The sequence below is a fragment of the Conger conger genome, chromosome 3, assembly GCF_963514075.1.
Source record: "Conger conger chromosome 3, fConCon1.1, whole genome shotgun sequence".
Classification (NCBI taxonomy): Eukaryota; Metazoa; Chordata; class Actinopteri; order Anguilliformes; family Congridae; genus Conger; species Conger conger.
This window is the reverse complement of record NC_083762.1, coordinates 51,164,078-51,185,010: the sequence shown is the minus strand read 5'-3', so window position 1 is coordinate 51,185,010 and position 20,933 is coordinate 51,164,078. Positions and strand designations below refer to the sequence as shown.

At 40.5% G+C, this 20,933-nt stretch overlaps 1 protein-coding gene across 1 annotated transcript in view; it reads left to right on the top strand.

Moving 5' to 3' along the window:
- The window catches only part of impg2a (interphotoreceptor matrix proteoglycan 2a), a 43,968-nt gene extending 23,986 nt beyond the window's left edge, over window positions 1-19,982 (top strand). The window contains exons 9-16 of the mRNA XM_061233944.1: window positions 2,628-3,853; window positions 6,367-6,586; window positions 7,794-8,004; window positions 11,565-11,753; window positions 14,926-15,127; window positions 17,240-17,319; window positions 18,273-18,332; window positions 19,846-19,982. Of these exons, the coding sequence (XP_061089928.1) occupies window positions 2,628-3,853; window positions 6,367-6,586; window positions 7,794-8,004; window positions 11,565-11,753; window positions 14,926-15,127; window positions 17,240-17,319; window positions 18,273-18,309 (2,165 nt within the window). The 3' untranslated portion in view covers window positions 18,310-18,332; window positions 19,846-19,982. The remainder of the gene's footprint in view (window positions 1-2,627; window positions 3,854-6,366; window positions 6,587-7,793; window positions 8,005-11,564; window positions 11,754-14,925; window positions 15,128-17,239; window positions 17,320-18,272; window positions 18,333-19,845) is intronic.
- Window positions 19,983-20,933: the final 951 nt, after the last annotated feature.

The window sequence follows — 20,933 nt, the reverse complement described above, 5'->3', positions numbered from 1 at the left end:
TGTTGTTTGGCAAACTCTAATCTGTTCTTCCTGTTTTTGAGGCTCACCAATGGTTTACATCTTGTGGTGAACCCTCTGTATTCACTCTGGTGAAGTCTTCTCTTGATTGTTGAGAGTGTCCTTGATCTGGCCAACTGTTGTGAAGGGGTTTGTCTTCACCAGGGAAAGAATTCTTCTGCCATCCACCACAGTTGTTTTCCGTGGTCTTCCGGGTCTTTTGGTGTTGCTGAGCTCACCGGTGCTTTCTTTTAAGAATGTTCCAAACAGTTGATTTGGCCACACCTAATGTTTTTGCTATCTCTCTGATGGGTTTGTTTAGATTTTTCAGCCTAATGATGGCTTGCTTCACTGATAGTGACAGCTCTTTGGATCTCATATTGAGAGTTGACAGCAACAGATTCCAAATGCAAATAGCACACTTGAAATTAACTCTAGACCTTTTATCTGCTCCTTGTAAATGAGATAATGAGGGAATAACACACACCTGGCCATGGAACAGCTGAGCAGCCAATTGTCCCATTACTTTTGGTCCCTTAAAAAGTGGGAGGCACATATAGAAACTGTTGTAATTCCTACACCGTTCACCTGATTTAGATGTAAATACCCTCAAATTAAAGCTGAAAGTCTGCAGTTAAAGCATATCTTGTTTGTTTCATTTCAAATACATTGTGGTGGTGTATAGAGCCAAAAATAGGAGAATTGTGTCAATGTCCCAATATTTATGGACCTGACTGTAAAAACATCACATCCACTCACACACAGGCACACAAACAGTTACACATGCACACAGATACACACATACACGTGTGCATACAGACATACACACTCACATGTGCACCTACTTACACTCACATACAGTTGTGTTCAAAATAATAGCAGTGTGTTTAAAAACGTGAGTAAAGCTCAAAATCCTTATAATAGTTTTTATTTTGATGCATTGGGAACACTGCACATTATATCCTAAATCAAAACATGAAGAAAAATGTGTCAATTTTTTTTATTACTTTACAGAAAATGAAGAAAAATGAATATTGGGCTGTTCAAAAAAATAGCAGTGTCTGGATTTCTCTTTACAAACTCAAATATTTACTGTATAAACTGAAAAATCTTCAGGATTTAGCATTCCTGTGAATCACTAAACTAATATTTAGTTGTATAACCACGGTTTCTGAGAACTGCCTCACATCTGTGTTGCATGGAATCGACCAACTTCTGGCACCTATGAACAGGTATTTCAGCCCAGGATGATTTGACAACATTCCACAATTCCTCAGCATTTCTTGGTTTTGCCTCAAAAACAGCATTTTTGATGTCACCCCACAAGTTTTCAATCGGATTAAGGTCCAGGGATTGGGCTGGCCACTCCATAACTTTAATTTTGTTGGTCTTGAACCAAGATGCTGCTTGCTTACTGGTGTGTTTGGGGTCGTTGTCTTGTTGAAACACCCATTTCAAGGGCATTTCCTCTTCGGCATAAGGCAACATGACCTCTTCAAATATTTTGATATCGGCAAACTGATCCATGATCCCTTGTATGCGATAAATAGGCCCGACACCATAGTAAGAGAAACATCCCCATATCATGATGCTTGCACCACCATGCTTCACTGTCTTCAGAGTGTACTGTGGCTTGAATTCAGTGTTTGGTGGTCATCTGACAAACTGCCTGTGTCCCTTGGACCCAAAAAGAACAATCTTACTTTCATCAGTCCACAAAATGTTTCTCCATTTCTCTTTAGGCCAGTTGATGTGTTCTTTGGCAAATTGTATCCTCTTCAGCACGTGTCTTTTTTTAACAGTGGGACCTTTGCGGGGGCTTCTTGCTGATAGATTAGCTTCACACAGGCGTCTTCTAATTGTCACAGTACTCACCGGTAACTTCAGACTGTCTTTGATCACCCTGGAGCTGATCATTGGCTGAGTCTTTGCCATTCTGGCTATTCTTCGATCCATTCGAATGGTAGTCTTTCGTTTTCTTCCACGTCTCTCTGGTTTTGCTTTCCATTTTAAAGCATTGGAGATCATTTCAGCCGAGCAGCCTATTATTTTCTGCACTTCTTTATACGTTTTTCCCTCTCCAATCAATGTTTTAATCAAAGTACGCTGTTCTTTTGAACAATTTCTGGAACGACCCATTTTTCTCACGTTTTCAGAAAGAAATGCATGCAAACATGTGCTGGCTTCATCCTTAAATAAGGGCCACCAGATTCACACCTGTTTTTTCACAGAATGAATGACCTCACTAATTGAACTCCACACTGCTATTATTTTGAACACGCCTCTTTCAATTCATTATTCAATTACACAGACTCAGGAGCATGTGTATCATGAATGTTGGGTCTGTTGGTTTTCTATGACTCTACCACACCTACTGGTAAATTATTTGCCATGTAGTAATATATTTTCTACCAAAAACAGTGATTGATCTGGTTAGTCATGTTGGACTGCTATTATTTTGAACACAACTGTATATACAGAATACTGAGCAATGTAAAAAAACAGCAGAGAACAAATTTTAGCATAACCATAGATTAGTATTCCAAGCCAGTCATTGTAGAGGTAAAAAAAGACTTCAAATGCATTTTGTAAAACATCACAAGACTTTCCATTTAATGTTTCTGCATTAGATCATGGAGACCTTGAAGATGGACTTCTATATGGCAACAAAGTGGTTACCAAAACCAGTGGTAATATTGCCATAGGAATGTCCCCTGGGGGTGCAATCACTGATATTGCAGGTCCTGCTCCAGAGCCACCTGGTAGCCAGGATGAAAAGTCTGTGCACTTGATTGACATTGGGTCTGGATCTGGATTGGCTGGAGAGGAGGAAGGGGATGGAGAGCCCCCCACACTGTCAACACATGTTGCACACAGCCAGGTGGATTTGAACTTTGGCTCAGACCTGGCCTTAAATGAGGCACCGATGTATGTGGATGTAGAGTTTTACACAGAGGAACCTGCTGTTGGGGTGTTCGATCTTCCAGTTGTCTATGCAAAAACACCCTTGTCTTTGGAACCCCCTTCCAATGGATATGATGAGGATGTCCAGATATTGGAGGTAGAGGAAGGTGTGGTTCCCTTGGTAGCACAGGGCCCCCATGTGGAGATTTCAGAAGAGGAACAGGCTAAAGATGGGATCCTAGTGGTCAGCCCAACAGTGAGAGGACCTCCAGTCCCAGAGATCCAGAGCACTGCCACCCCAATGCTTCTTTCTCCTGAGAAGGAGTCACCTTTCACAGTCACCTTCGCGCCTGAGGACAGACCACTACCTCCTTCTTCCATTCCACACTTGCCTGTTGCTGAGGAGTCTTTGCCCGAAGGAGCCATAATGGACTCTGGGGGGCCTGTGAAGCCTGTTCCTGACTCTGTTGCTTCAGACAACTCAGAGACAGAAATCATGCTCACCACTCAGCCTCCATTTTACCAGCCCACCTTCAGACCGACAGAAGCCTTGTTAGGTGCCAAGGTGACATCTAATGAGGAGGGAGAGGTTATTAGAATAACCCTTCAGCCTGACTTCATAGACCCCACTATGCTCAATGAGCAGAGGAAACAGGATGGCAAGATGCAAGCCCCTGGAGAACCTACTGCCAGAGACTGGGATCACTCTTTTGAGGTTCCCCACTATGGCAGGCCAGGCTACACAGACGGGGACAGCAGTAGTGGGTACCCATTTGGCATCGCTCATGGCACTGACATGGCCAGTGTGGCCAAGCCCAATAATGGAAGCTCCTTGGGTCGGGCCCTGATGGTGTTCTTCAGCCTTAGAGTCACCAACATGATGTTCTCAGAAGACCTCTTTAACAAGAGCTCACCTGAGTACAAGGCACTGGAACAGAGGTTTCTGGAGCTGGTAAATGTCCACATTATTTTTTAAGAAATCTAGAGTGGGTAGTGTTATTTTAGAGTGGGTTGTCGCTAGTGTTCCTCAGACTACCACTGCATTAGTTCCACTGCATAGAGGTTAATAACAGATAAAACAATAACATTACAGTGCTGAACTGTGGATTTCTGCAGTAATTTGTTGAACAGTTTAACTGCATATACTGTAGATGGCGCTAGTCCACCACAATCAGTCACTGAATAGCCCAAGGTCTGTGATACCTGGAAGGCAGTGGCTTTTAGACCTAGAGAACTAACAGCAGCAGATTAGCAAATTAACTAGCTCAGAAACATAGCTACAGATAGATTTAATAAAAATACATTAAAGAAAAACTGCAAAGAATTATGCACACATAATCTGTGGTTGGCTGAGATTAATTTGACCTGCTATTTGCAGTGTGCGGCTCACTGAATACAGAGTACCATGAGATCACTGAAGTGCACGAATTCCCACAGTTTTGGATGGTAAACTGTCAACATAAAACATAGCCTGCAGTGGGATTTATCTAGCCTGTTGTATGCCTGCTAATTTATAATCATTTCAAGCATTGCCTATCTCCAGATGCTGGGAAAAACCTGTGCAATTAAATCCACAAGTCTCTATCAATACATTTTAGGCTACTCGTAAGTATTTGTTCAAAGCATAAGCAGAGTTCGACTTGGAAGCATGGAGGGCACAACATATTTTCATCAGGGATTGGGGGGTTATGCTATTGGGAGAGTTGAATGTTTGGTAATCGCTAGCCTATATTGAATTATAGGTGCATATGGTTTTGTAATAGGAGCTAGCCAGCAAACAGTTAACATAGTTTGTATGTAGCCAGTTAAAGTAAAAGCAATACATAATTGTTGCTTACTGAATTCAGCAGATGGACACTCCACACAATCTATCAAAACATAATTTTTCAGTTGTGTTGTCTCTCCTGGGTCAATTGTTATATGATATACAGTAACCTATAATGTTTCAGACAAATAAATGTCTTGATTTGGCTGTACCACAGTTTTAGAATTGTAATCAAACAAAGCTTTTATGTCGATTAAAGGGTACTTTTTATGCATTGGTTTGCAAAACCAAGTGTACGGATTAGGCTACAACCGAGAGTACACTATGGACTACCCTAGTGTTTAATCAATTACATTATGATTTAATGAGTTGGGTGACCCTTATCGGCATGCTCACCGCACAATTTTTGTGATAGCGTAATACAGTTTCCAATAATGCGAGCGAGCTAGTTTGGTTATTCATGTTAATGTTAGCTACTGTTAGGGGGGTACTGATAGCTAACGTTAACATAACATTAGCTAGCTCGACCACATCATATAAATCACATAAATTGACATGGTAAAATAACACAGAAAACCCTGCCTCCTATTCATATTCCTTTGCCGTTATCCACCTGGAAGTAAGTTATTTGCTGTTGTGATATTGATTTAATGCTGTCACACAAAGGCAGGCGTGCCTATCTCCTCTAAACACTGAGCTCCACACAAGAAGAGAGACAAAACTTTATTTGAAAAAAAAAAAAAACTGGTCGAAAAAAAAGTTGACCTCACTGAGTGTAAAAAAACGTGATAGCATGAAAGCATGATAAAAAAACCGAAAATCAGATTTGTTTTATCAAAGAAAATTCTATAGTGAATACAAAATAATGTAAAATATGGTCAAACATGACGTTTTCAAACAATCTAATATTTTTTGGTTTCAGTTTTAAGCTTGCAACTACAAATATTTTGTTTACACATATAAAGTCTCTAATCTGGCTCAATATTCTCTCTTACCCTCTTTAATTGAGGGAAGGCAGCTTCTGCATTATTCCAAGTGGCATCTAAGGGGCTACAGTAATAAGGTGTGCAAATGTTTTACTACATTTGTCTGTTCAGTGGAGATGAATGCAATAACATAGGGCTATTTGTGAAAGAATGATGCTTATTTGTTAACCAATTATATTGCAAGTTAAATAAATCTCATTTTATGTGTCATTACATTTGTCTATTTCGTGGAGATCAACATAGCAATCAACATAGGCCTATTTCAGAAACTATTTGTTAACTATTTGTTAACCAATTATTTTGCAAGTTAAGAAAAATATCTCATTTTATTTGTGTATGGTTTATATTTATTTAATTTTGAATAATCCCATAATGTAGCTTACCTGTATTTGTTGCTCTGATTAAAATCTTTTGCTTGTTTTTAGTCCTGTTAAATTGTGAAATTAAGCAGACTGAACTTTCAAAATGACATGGAAAACTGCAGGTCTTTGCTGGAATTTTCTTTTTTTAAATTGTGACACCCGCAGATCTCCGCAGGACCTGCAGAATCCTGCACTCATTTTAATTGACTGCATCTGTAGCTCAAACAACAACAGTAAGACTGCATGTGAAATCCTTTTAACTGTCACAGACTGTTAACACACCGTACAAGTTTGTCACTCTTTGGAGAGTTTCTTGGGAGGAAGTTCTAATTGCATCTTTTTGCTTCTGCAGCTCGTACCTTACCTGCAATCCAACCTCAGCAATTTCCAGAACCTGGAGATCCTCAACTTCAGGAATGGCAGCATTGTGGTGAACAGCAGGATGAAATTTGGCAAGCCCGTGCCGCATGGTGTCACCAATTCAGTCTACCTCATCCTGGAAGACTTCTGTAATACAGCTTACCAGACCATGAACCTCGCCATTGATAAGTACTCATTGGATGTCGAGTCAGGTAAAATTCCTAATGGCAATCCAAAGCACATTAAACAACAAAATTCATCACCACTAGTTCATCACCATTCAAGTGTTGTTATTTATTGTTATTGTGGTAATAATCTAAGCCAATTAAATTGTGAAACATAAGTACCTTTTAAAATTTAGTTTTAGTTAACCAAGCTGATCTTCTACTTAATTATTCGAATACAAATTGTATTAACTGATTCATCATCTCATTGACATTGTAGACAAAGGGTATGTCCCTATTTTTCACTCCACCCTCCTTTACTCCACTCCCCCACTACCACTCCAGTCAAAGTCAACGTCCTGTGTTGATGAAATTGCCCTATCATAAGCGTTATTTTTTGCTGAGCCCACAAATGTTCCCATAGCCAATTGCAGATCTTATGTGGTCAGCCAATTTAAAGCTACAAAATAATTGGCCAGTTTTATTAACAAGTTGCATAGTAGGATACAGTAGCCTGTAAACACTTGAATCTTACATTGCATTTTGCCTCGAGACACTAAATAATATGTGACCAGCAACATTGGATCAAAGTAAACATCTATACAAACAACTATTTACTTTAATACCAAAATCCCGATGTGTCCGATCTGAATACCTCCTACTGTAAGTTTATGTTAGGCTATTGTCAGTTGAGAAGAGTAATGGTCCTAGCACTGAACCTTGTGAAATAGCATATTTCATCACAGATGGGCCATTCTTCCTTTAGGTTCACAAACTGTTTCCTATCATATAAGTATGATCTAAACCTTGTGAGTGCCTGTCCTTGAAGACTAACAAGGTCCTCTGATGTTTTTAAATCACCAACAATCACAACCTTATCTGCAGAAATGGCAAGGTATGACAAGAATTCTGCAAATTATTTTAGAAAATCAGAATGGCCCAGGTGACAAAAAATGTTCTATTCATATGTTCTATTCCACACACTATAACACACATCTTGGAGACACAGGATTCCAGTACTCTTCATTTAGGCAATGTCTACAGTATGTTGCGCTCATTAAGTATTCATAGCCCTCATGAAGGACCATTCAGAGAAGGTGTCACTACCCTGGTATAAAATCCAGCTATGACCAGCTTGAAACTACCCGCTTCCAGCTATTACAAAGCATAGTTTGTTTTTTTCAGCAGGGTCTACTTTTGAAGAATTTATTTTCCATTAATTAGATCTAAGCCATTGTCTGTTCTCTCTTGGCAGGTGAGCAGGCAGACCCATGCAAATTTCAGGCCTGTAATGAGTTCTCTGAATGCACAGTCAACCGCTGGTCAGGCGAGGCGGAGTGTGTGTGCAATGCAGGGTACTTCAGTGTGGAAGGCCTTCCCTGCCAGAGCATGTGCGACCTGAGGCAGGACTTCTGTATGAACGACGGGAAGTGTGACATCATCCCTGGCCAGGGCGCCATTTGCAGGTGGGCATAGCCCCCCCCTTTTCAAGTTTAAAGTTTATTGGTCATTTCTATTCAATAAACTAAAATTCTTTGTCACCCTTTGTCACCTTTGTCACCCTTACCCAAACTTAAAGTGGCAATATATGATTTCCTTAGTTTTGGTGGATTTAGTGGCCACCCATGGTGACTGGCAGTCATAGCAGGTCTATTCAACACTTCAATTCCCATAGTTCCCCTCGACATACAGCCTTCTCACACATTTTCCTTCTTCAGATTGTCAGTGTGGTTTCCTTTTTTCAGTCACTTCACTACTTACTCATCCATTGTTGCAAGTTACTGCAAACAAAGACAACTGTGCTCGAACTCCTCCTCTTGTGTTGATGCCGCTGATACTCTCCTGTGTTACTGCAGCAATTATGTCATGCAAACTAAGCCTCTCTGCACTCGCAACACTTTCTTCCATGGTTTCTCCAATTACATTTCCCTACAGGGTGGGAGTGGCGGGCCCTCCACTAACTTACAACTTTAATATGTGGAAATTAAACTAAACTATGGTCTCAGTGATCATTGCTAGAGAAATGCCAGTGGGAATATGTCACAAATATGGTATTTGTTCATATGAAAAATATAATCGACTTCGCTGCTTCAAAAAATGAATAATACATTTAGTTGTTTTAATTGTCTTATAAATATACAAGAAGACAAGAAAAACATGAAGCTATATATATATATATATGTATATATATATATGTATATATATATGTATATATATGTATATATATATGTATATATGTATATATATGTATATATATAAATATATATATATGTATATATTTATATATATATATATATATAGACGTACAATAAAACCATGAGGATAGAAACAAGAGTTGCAAACCATTTTTTCCTTTAAATGTATTTCTTTTTTCTCCCAATTTAGTAGCCAATTGTACCCTCCTTTAATTCAATTCGAGTTGTTAGATACACCGTCCACACCCCGCCCCCTGGCAGGCTGAGGAAGAGCGACACGCCTTCTTCAAGACGTCTCATCTCTCTAATCGTGTCCATGGTTCCAAAGCGCCCGAGGCGCTTATTGTACGATGATCAGCTAACCCTGCCAAAACCCTCCCTCTGGAGTGGCGAGCCAATTAATGCCGCTCCACATGAGCCGGCCAAACTTGGCTTTTGGCAGGACCGGGAATCAAACCCCGGTCCCCGGTGTGCAACACAAACCATTCTTTACACATTACAGCAACAATTATTGCAATTATTACCCTTGTAATATGTGTTTACCTGCTCCCGGACTTTATTTGGATTTGGGATTTTGATTCTTGGATTATGTTCCGTACCGCTGCCTGTATTACACGTATATGGACTTTTGCTAGGAATAACGACTACAGAAATGGAACCAGCAATCCTGCAGTCCGCCCTAGAAGCCCATTGACTTGTGGGTCAGAAGTTATCCTTGACAAACCTCTCTGACACCCAAGCTGCACAAGTAATTGGACCAATGGTCAGCGCTGTTCCTGACATGCCCCGGAGCTACTCTGAGCCACTCCTTCCCCCTCCGGAGCGCTATGCTGGTGAGCCGGGTTCCTATTGGTCCGGGTTCCTGTTGGTCCTTCCTCTAGCAGTGTTCTTTGGTGTTCACACTACAGCCTTCTTCATTCCCTAACAAAAGTTTGATTACCTTGTTGGCTGGAAAGGCACATGAGTGGGGAACATCCTTTTGGGACTCTGGGGCTTCTGATGACTTTATTTCTTTCACTGCTATGATGAAGAAAAGCTTTGACCGGTCAGCTGCGGGGCATGTCAGCTCGTCAGCTCCTTTGCCTGTGACAAGAGAGCAGTTCAGTGTCTAACTTTTCTATCGAATTTTGAACTTTGGCAGTCTCTGCTGGCTGGAATAACAAAGCTCTCTATGACACGTTTCTACATGGAAATTAAAAACAAACTTATTACCTGTGAACTCCCTCAGACTCTAGATGGTCTAATCGACTTGGCCATCAGGGTTGATTCTCGGTTGCAAGACCGGCAGACCGAGAGACAGTCTCTATGTGGTCCGAACCCCATCAGACTAGTCTTCACCCTGTCCTCCAGCGAACTGACTCTGTGAACTGGTCACTTCTTCTGCGGCAGAACCGATGCCAGTCAACCGCACTATCTACAAAGAAGACAGATTCCTAAACAGTTGTGTTTGTACTGTGTTGGCTCTGTACACTTCCTTGCCAACTGTCCAGTAAGAAGGAGACGCTCCTCCCCCCCAGTTTGCAGTTTGCGGTTCGCTGCCATAACAGAACCCTGGGGGCCTCGGAATCACAGTCACAGGCATGAGACAAGACGGCTTGAAGAAGGTGTGTTGTTCTCTGATTGCCAGATCCCTTTGGGCTGCCGAGGGATGGGGTGTGGGCGGTGTATCCCCCAGCTAACAGTAATTGGATTAGATAGGGTACAATTGGCTACCAAATTGGGAGAAAAATGGAAAAATTAGAAATACATTTAAATATATTAAAAAAAGATATTATCCGCATAACACTTTCAGTGCAGAGTTGCATCTGTGAAAATGTACATGAATTTCAGAATTTCTTGGTATTTGGTATGTCCCCAAGCTTCAATGGCAACATACACTCAAGCTGTCTTGGACTATGATAAAAACCTGATGATCCACATTATCCCAGCATTATGTGTTTCAAAGGGCATCTTGTGATGTTACTGAATGCTTGGCTTTTGTCAGTCTTCAAGTGCTCCCATAAATATTCAATGGAGTTTCTGTTTATTTCTGTGATTATATGAAAAATAACTCCCAGATTTTCAATGTGGTCTCAGACTTTTTGGACCCCACTGTAGTTAACAACAGTCTTAACCTGGAGGTTTAAAACATTATATACTATAATGTCCCAATTACCCACCTGAGCCAATGTCAAGTAGAAAGAGCAGTCGCCTGGTAAATTGGCGCTTTAGCTGACAGAAAAGCCAGTGTTAGGTGTTGCAAATGTTTTTTATGATCGGGATGGGCGCCCCTATTGACCAACCGCCACTGCCCCAGACTAAGACGACATGATGCTCTACTCACTATGTGTGAGACAGTTGTTGTATCCATTGTTAGTAAGACCAGTAGAAGTATCAGTGCTCTGATGTTTGTCTGTATGCGATAACTGTTGTTTACATTCAGTATACACTCAGTGAGCACTTTATTAGGTATTTTAGAATTATTATGTCTACTGCAGCTGTGGCCTATCCACTTTCATCCAGGTTTGAGGCATTGTGTGTTCAGAGATGCTGTTCTGCATACCACCGTTGTAATGCCTTCCCCATTCTGACATTTGGTTTTTATGAATTTAGTCACAGCCACATGTTTGGCTGGTAAAATATTTGCATTAACAAGCTGGTGCACAGGTCTACCTAATAAATTGCTCACTGAGTGTAGATGGTAGTTATGGTTAGAATTATATGAGAGGGCTGTTTTACATGCTGACTGTTTGCCAGGCAGACATAGTGGTGTGAGTGTGTGTGTTTTGTTATATGCTGATAGTGACCCAGTTACAGGTGTCACCATGTACTGATGGAGGTGTCTCCCCCAGGTGTCGGGTAGGGGAAAACTGGTGGTACCGGGGGGAGCACTGTGAGGAATATGTGTCTGAGCCATTAGTGGTGGGCATCGCCATTGCCTCAGTTGCCGGGTTCCTGCTTGTTGCCTCCGGGGTCATCTTCTTCCTTGCCAGGACTCTACGAGACCAGTATGACAAGGATGAGACAGAGGACCCTGTCCGGTAAGAGATCTAACAGATTCCGGGGATGTATTAACACATCAGTGTTTTCCTCACAGTAATGTCTCACAGTAATGTCCTTTATGACACCTGAACTGTTACACAGATTGGCTAACTTTGAAGGAAATTGGTCAATGGAAACTTTCATGAGAATTTAATGTGGCAGAATAAAATCTGCTGGTAAAGCCTGCTAGCTCTTAGATGGATGGCACCTACAGTATGTCGTCTCTACCTGGCCAAACGCGCATAGGCAGAGATGCAAAACAACCTCCATAAATATTTAATTTAAGGGCATATGAGTTTGACATTATTAGTATGACCCTCATTCCAACATGTCTTCCCCAACTCCGAGATAACACATCAGAGACAAGGGCTGTGTCCAAAACCAAGTCAGTTGACTTGATGCCTCGTTCCCTCGCTGCCTGATTACACATCTGTCCTTTAAAGGTGACTTCCGGGCACTTTGAAACGCACTTTGAAGACAGGAAGATGTCCGAGTGAAAGTATCGTGATTACATGATGTGTAATTACAAGCAATTTAGCTGGCTAGCTCTCGGAGGGTTAAAAACATTAAATACGTTATTTCAACGTGGTAAGTAATTTAAATTGTGTTTAAAAAGTATAACTAAAACAAAATATCGAGCTTGCTGTGTACACTTGTGGACAAGCTCTTTTTTGTGAACTCCGCCGCTGTTTTCAGCTGCCATTAATTTAATGGAAGTAAGAAGCATAAAGTGAATCACAATGGATTATGGGATATCCTGCTCGGTGAAGGATACATCAATGTTGCCTTAAAAATCGGTCAAATGAAGGCACCTTAGAAGGCAACATTTCTTACATACTTTGGATTCAGACGGCACTTGATGCCTTCCTGCCTTAGAATACAGCCTAAGAAGGCAGCATTTTTGTGGTTTCTGACACAGCCATGGTATTAAAAGCAGTCTGACAACATTCATTTCACATCTGATTAACAACTCTGGGCATGTTTATCAGAGAATTTCAAAAAAACACTGATTGTGTTTAAAATCAATTTGGCCTACTTGAGTAAATCCCACTACTTCACTCCCTGTTGGAGCCAGTCTGTCGATAATCCTGTGGGAGAGGGACTTCAACAGACAGGAAATAATGTGCAGACAGACAAGATGTAATGTATACCAGCTTTCCAGTTTTCTGAGGGCAATGATTAGGACTGTCTGTTTAAATGAATTAGAAAGGGCTGCGAACACTGCAGTGTGTACTGATTGACATGTTGCAGTCAGTCTTAGATAATTCTAAGTATAGTAGGTAATGTAGTGACTGAGTCAGGGCACTTTGTATGACTTTGATGAGTCATATAAATGCCATGTCCAGAGTGTTCCCCAAAACTTTAAGCAGTAGGCCAAAGACAAAAAGTAGCCGGCCAGGGGAGTTCAGATGATGTCCCCTGGCCTCTTTTTTCTGACAATATATATGAATATACAGTCAGTCCATGTCAGCTTTCATATTCTTAGTTTAGGACACAATTGGAATCACTCAGGTCTTTCTTAATAATAAAATACCCTATTGGTAAAATCACAATTAAGCACCAATCAAATTTAGAGCATGTTTGCCAATTCATAGTCACTGATGAATTAAGTCAACTCTTTATTAATGTTTCTGTTAAGTAGCCTAAATAATATGCACGCTCCACATTAAATAATGTAAAACATATTCTATAGGCTGCATAAATCGCATTTAAGACATTTTCTGCTGCAACACCAAATGACGCATGGGTTCGCTAAATTACCAAAAATGCTATCAATATGGATGCAATATTACGTTGTTCAATTCCGAATCCGACGGAGACAAACAGTGGATACAGAGGTTTCTCCGGTTTGCTTAGAGCCTAAAAGGCGAAGTCACTAATGAATTGAACCAAATTTCAATTTCAGAAATTGGTAACGTTAGATGAGGTTTATATTAACGTTAACTCCTCCATTTTGCAATTGCCTAACTTTACTATGGAAGACAAGTATAGGCTATCACACTAACGTTATGACCAATGTTCAGCCCCTGAAGGGATTGACAGATTTCCGAGTGCACAAAATCGGTCCCTGTCCACTGTAAACCAGTGTGGATAATTGATGTTTTGTTGAAAATTGTGCCCGGTAAGCTATATTCTTATTAATATCAATGCTAACTAATATCACGTTACTCAAAGTCAGTAAACTGTTCAATAATGTGTCAGAGTAGCCAATTGTAAAGTTAGTCGGATATGAAATGGATCATGATATAGGATATTAGCTCCAAGCTAACTTTGTTTTGAGTGGTTTACTTTATTCTTCTAATGTTACAACTATTTTACCGTTGAGGGTAGTTTGCTAACCGGGTATGCTGATAAAACTTAATGTGTTAACTAGCTACCTAATATGTGAAATAGCCTACAGAAAATACAACAAACTCACCGTTGATTGTAATTACATCACGTTTGCAGACAAAATGACGAGCTGTCAGCACAGAAAGTGGGAGTAAGTGCTTTCCATGAAGCTAGCATGTATGACAAAGCAGTTGGCAGCAGACAATATTATTAGGCTATTATAATCATAGATGCCATTGATATATATTTTTAAAGATATAATGATGTTTTATAGAGTAGAGGGCCAGCTACACGTGAATAGTCGTCCATCCAGCTGCCAGCTGGCGCGTGGGGAACACTCTGCATGTCAGACTGAATGCTAACGAACAATGCTCAGGTTTCAGCTACATTTTTCAGATGCACTGCTCATGGTATCACCCTTACCATGGTCACGTATGTCATGTGGTCTAAGTTACGGTAAACCAGGGGATTTAATTTGCATAGCTGCCTCTTATTTATGAACAGAGTACGGCCCTAAGCTAAAGAGCTTATGTGTCACCTGCTCGTTTCCCCACCCCTAATAACCTCAGAAGGCCATTTGTTTTGACAGTGACCCAGATACAAGTGTCACCTTGTACTGATGAAGGTGTCCTCCACAGGTGTCGGGTATGGGAAAACTGGTGGCACAGCATTCATAATTACATAATTTAGGATAGATCCTAAAAGAAAAGCACTCTTACTGTTATTCAAATATTGGTGTGTCTGTCCATAGAGGGTCCTTGTTTTGACACACTGTCCTTTCTCTCTTCTGGTCCCTATCTTCCCTCTGTCTCCCACCCCCTCTCCCTTTCCCTCCCTCAGTCGTGGGGACAGTATGCTGTCCTTGGAGAGAGCAACTAAGTACAACCCCATGTATGAGAGTGACATCACCACAGGATACAGTCACTACTACCGCCGTTACCCAGAGATGCCATGCTACAGTAGCGCTAGTGCTGAAGCCTCCACTGACTTCAGCAGTGAGGAGATCCGGCACATCTATGAGAACAGCGAGCTCACCAGAGAGGTGTGTCATGATGTGGCATGTCTTGATATGTCATAGATATGTCATAGTCACTGTGATACAGTATAGTACCCTGCGGCATCATTTCAGTTCAGTCAATTCAGGAAACTGACATTTTATTAATTAATTGCAATATGGAACATTATTGGCACATTTAATTCAATGCATTGCCTGAATTTAAATGGAATTGACCACTAACCCAGGCAGCATCTAATATGCAAGATTAGACTATGAGGAATTTCCCCTGGGGGAAATGACTAGTCCGTATGTTTTTAGAGAATTATTTCATTGTGTTGTGCATAAACTGGCTGTGACAGTTTATGAATCTGAAAAGTTGATGTTACATTTTGGTAGAAAGGCCAATGTAAATGGAAGGTCTGTCCTTACGGCGGCTCACAAGGACAATCACACTTCAAAAACAAAAGCACAAACATTTTAGGGAAATGCGCTCAAAATCAAGAAATGATGCAGATTTCAAAACACATACAAAAAATAGAGCAAATGCAACACGGAAACATGCTGCAAGAGAAGAAACGATTCAAATCGGACAATCACACTTCAGAAGGGAAAGCAAAAATGAGGGGAAAAGCAGAACCAGAGTAACGGCATATGTATAGTAACACTGCAAAACCAGAGTAACGGAAGTGCTGAACACAGTTCTGTGGAGCTGAAGCATCTTGTTCTGGAAGTAAAATACCAGAATATTACGAAATATTATTTGCCATAGGGAATTTGATTAGTTGATGATTATGTATTAACCGTAAAAGATTTAGCCTACCATGAGCTATGAGATTGTGAAAGCCTTGAGAAGCCATACATTTCAACTTAATTTGAAGTTCTGGTAAAGTAGGCTGCTACGCTACCACAACAATAAAGTGAGTTCCACCAGTCAGAGACGTCGCCGTTACTACGGAGCCACTGAACTCAGAAAAATGCAGTTTGCATTGGTTAGCAACCAGTTCCAGTGTTTTACCAGACAGATATGATATTATATAATTTTTAGTGATGAGAAGAGTCAGTGGGCACACAGGGGTGAAAACAAAATCACTAACAATACACATCAGGTGGAGTGCACTGCGTCTGAAGGCAACTTTTCAGTTCTGCATGTCTACAGGCCAGTATGAGAGACAAGACCTCCTGGGTTGTTAATTTTGCTGGTAAACTGAGGAGCCAGCTAAGATGAACGACACAGATCACACGTCAGTGCTAATCATCTTCTTTGTGCACAATATAAAACCTGTATAGAGGATGATGATCTTGAAATTCAAACAATTTTGCAGCTTCTTCAAAGAGATATGTTCAGAATGTTCAAATACACTTGAGAATAAATTGATGAAGTAGGGCTGGGATTGGCAAATTAGCTTGAAGCCAATTCGATAGGGAGAATAGCATATTATTAGTTCATGAAAAACCCTTCTGAATCTTTCCAAACTTGATGGACCAAATATCAGGAACTACAAGATATGAATCATGGAGCACTTGTTCAGTGCGATCGTTCAATTTGAATGGTACATTCAAGCTTTTTTAGCTGTTTTGAAATCTGAATTGTTTCTTGATTTGCTGTGCATTTACCTAAAATGTTTGTGCTTTCCTTTTTGAAGCGTGATCTTCCTTATGGGCCACTGTACCTACTATGGCTGACCCTATGGACTGAGAGCGGCATTTCCAATTCAGCACTGACAGCATGTTCTTGGTCCAGGGGTAACTTGAATGCTATATTAAGCAATCTTTTTGAGGGCATACCATCTGCTGCAAAACTACTCAGACTTCTGGTTTCCTTTCATTACATGGTAAATGGTAAATGGTTGGCATTTATATAGCGCCTTTATCCAAAGCACTGTACAAATGATGCTTCTCATTCACCCATTCATATACACACTCACACACGCCAACGGCTGCCATGGCTGCCATGCAAGGCGCCGACCAGCTCGTCAGGAGCATTTGGAGGTTAGGTGTCTTGCTCAGGGACACTTCGACACAGCCCGGGCGGGGGATCGAACCGGCAACCCTCCGACTGCCAGACGACTGCTCTTACTGCCTGAGCCATGTCGCCCCGCATTCAACATAACTCCTCCCCCTAACTGCTCTCCTTCCCTCATCCCTTCTTTTCTCCAGGAAATTCAGGATCGGATACGAATAATTGAGCTGTATGCAAAGGACCGGCAATTTGCAGATTTTGTTCGACAGCACCAAGTGTGAGTACAACCATTATTGTAGTTTACAAATAACTCCAGGAACATCACAGGTCACATTGCTCACCTGGCTCTCTAAAGCTCACACCCAGGATTACGCACTCACTTAAGACAAGATCTTATATTATAGCCAGCCTTTGTGTTGTAATCAGCTTACAACAGTCATACATGCAAATGCAGGTAAGTTTTATGTAAATTACTGTTTTTTATAGCTGGCTAATTTTCATCTTTAATGCACCCAATGGTTGTTTTCAAGCAAGTTTCACAAATTTGGGAATTTACTTGTATAATTCATGCATGGACTGTGAGCAGGAGTAACACATCTTTCTTAATTTTGCACTGGGATAAGAAATCTATCTCTTTGGACATTAGAGTTTTGTGGTGGTTTGGGTATAGTTCATTGTGAGTTTAAAGGGGCCATGTGAAATTCTAACTTGGTTTCAACTGCCAGTACACCTGGTGTGCCTTAGAAGGCACCTTCTCATTTCTACTAAAAGCTCAGTTGTGATTGCTCAATAAAACAGGACAAAGAGACACAGACAGAAGCCTCAGCTGCAATTGCACTTGTCTAAATGCAGCAGGATTTTTCTGTGAGTTTAATTTCCCTTCCAGCTGTCAGATGCTGAAGAGAGATTTCAGAGAGCTCCTGAGCAATAGGGTGGAGGGTGATGAGTCTGACTTGGATTATTGTGGTAAAATGAAGTTATGGCTGAATGCATACCTCCACCACCATTGGAAAATATGGGCCTCAGGAGAACAGAGGGAGGGCTAAGGAAACTGCAAAAGACCAGAGGCTAGGATAAGAAGATTCTGGAGGCACTTCAGAACACTGTGTCAAAGCAGAATAGCAGTTTTAGATTACCTTTAAGAATCCTTATTATTTAGTTTGCTCATTTTCAGTGTGTGAATAATAGCAAGTCATTACTAGAACTAAGCAGTTGTTCTTGCCAAAACAGGAGCTTGGATATTCAACGTGAGAGTTCCTCAACATAGACCTGGAAGATGTGGATGATAAGGTACAGTCTCCCTACCTAACCAAAGTGAACAGATGTGTGTTCAAGATGGTGAAAGTTAGCTAACGTTAGCCAAAATATTAAAACTTTTTTCTCTTTGACAGTTCGAAAAGGTCGTGCATGGTGAACAAAAATGGTTTCTAAGAGAACAAAAGTTGACAATCATTTGGCTTTTATAATGCTCTGTAATCAATGTAATATTTGCTATTTCCTTTTCAAAAATCCCATGTAAGCAGTTAATCACCTAGCTAGCATTGTTAGACCTACAGTTCAAACCATACGTTTTTGGACATTGTTAAACGTCTGTTCTTTTGGCTTTACTCTAGCACATTGGATTTAAAATGATGCAATGAATATGTGGTTAGAGTGTAGACTGTCACCTTAATTTGAGGAAATTAGAAATTAGAATGATTATAGTATATTATTGTATATTATATACTAATATATCATTAGCATATATTATATACTAATGATTATAATTATAGATTACTATTTTTATAGTAAAGAAATTGGACATTTGGCTCCTCGGCAGTTTCTGATTCATCTTGTATATTCAATCGCTTTCTTAGTGCAGGTATAAGCAAGCTGTCAATATCTAGCCTTGATTTTAGGCTTTTGATGGCCTTTGGCATTCGTCAAATAATGACCACAGTTGTACCAAAGGCAGCCATTATGAGGCTGAAAAATAAGAAAAAACTGTTAGATATAGACTTACCAAAATCAACTCTTTGGAACATCATTAAGAAGAAAGAGACTACTGGTGAGCTCAGTAATTGCAAAGAGACTGGTATGCTAAGGAAGATCTCTACTGTTGATGAATTCTTGCAATAATGAAGACAAACCTGCAAATGTCTGTCCGACAAATCAGAAATACTCTTCAGGAGATGTGAATGCAGAATACTTCACAAACAGATCTACAGAGGCTACAATGCAAGATGCAAGCCACTAGTTATCTGCAAAAACAGGATGGCCAGGTTACCGTTTGGTAAGCAGTACCTAAAAGAGCCTGCAGCATAATGGAAAAAGGTATTGTGGACAGATGAGACCAAGATTGACTTGTATCAGAGTGATAGAACGAGCTGTGGCTAAAAGCTACTGTCATAGAATGAAAGCACTCCCCTCATCTGTGAAACATGGTGGTGGGGGTGTTATAGTTTGTGTATTTATGCCTGCCAGAGGTGCTGACTCACTTGCTTTCATTGATAATGTAACTGCTGATAGCATTAGCAGAATGAATTCCGAAGCATCTTATCTGCTCAACTTCAATCAACTGCTTACAAATTCATTGGATGGTACTTCATCCCACACCAGCACTCGTTTGTCTTCTTAATGATGTTCCAAGCAACTTTTCTCAGTAAACCAACTGTTTCACCTGTGTCTCAGTTTTTTTCTACCACTATCCAAATACTTTAGGGCTGCACTGTAAGTCGCATCCATTTGCATTAAAATGGAATGTTCATTTTAAACCGTTCAACGGTAACTGTTTACTGTTTACACTGTTCTCTTTCTCTTTTAGGGAGCTACAATGGTGTCTCTCCAACACTTCAGAAATTCACCTCCATCTTTGAAGAGAAGATGAGAAAGGAAATGTATGGGTACCACCACCTCCTGTTGCCCTGACAGAATAGACATTGGGGGATTCATTTAATTTACAGTGTTATTTCTCTGAGGGAGGTATGGAGGAATGTGTGGTTGACGTGATACTGTGGTTGTTTTGTTGGGGTACTGAAAATCAAATGAGGTTGAATTCCCTTCAATACTTTTTCCAAAGATGGGGTATGGCTGATTGTTGTAACAGCCATTAACATTTCAATTGTGGTCTACATCAAGTCATTCAATGTTCATGAGAAGAACTTCTGATTCAGCCCATCTACGCTCACCATTTACGCACATATGTACATATACATACAAATATACAGTGGGCTCAAGAATTATTGGCACCCCTCACCAGCAATGCACAAACAAGGCTTAAAAAAAAGAATAATATAATTACCGAGAAAGGTAATACACCAACATGTGCCAAATACTGGACTTTATTAATGTTTCAATGGAAACAACCAAAATCATAACAATCATTTAATAAAAAATAAATTTCAACAAAATCAAGGTTTCAGAATTATTGGCACCCTTCACCTAGTACTTAGTGCAACCACCTCTGGCAAGGATAACAGCATAGAGTCTCTTCCTGTATTTTTGAGAAGATTAAGGAACACATTTGGAGGGATTTTGGACCATTCCTCTTCGCATATCCTTTCAAGATCCTTCACGTTCTTGGGTTTGTGCTTATCAACTGACCTCTTCAACTCAGCCCACAGATTTTCGATTGGATTGTAGTCTGGTGACTGAGATGGCCATTGCAGAACGTTGATTTTGTTGTCACAGAACCATTTCTGTGTGGATCTTGGTGTGTTTTGGGTCATTGTTTTGTTGGAAAGTCCACCTACGACCAAGTCCCAGACTTCTGGCAGAGGGAACCAGATTTTCAGCCAAAATTTCCTGATACTTGCTGGAATTCATTATGCTATCAATCCTAACCAGTGCCCCTGGACCTCTGGAATTAAAACAGCCCCAAAACATGACTGACCCACCACCATATTTCACTGT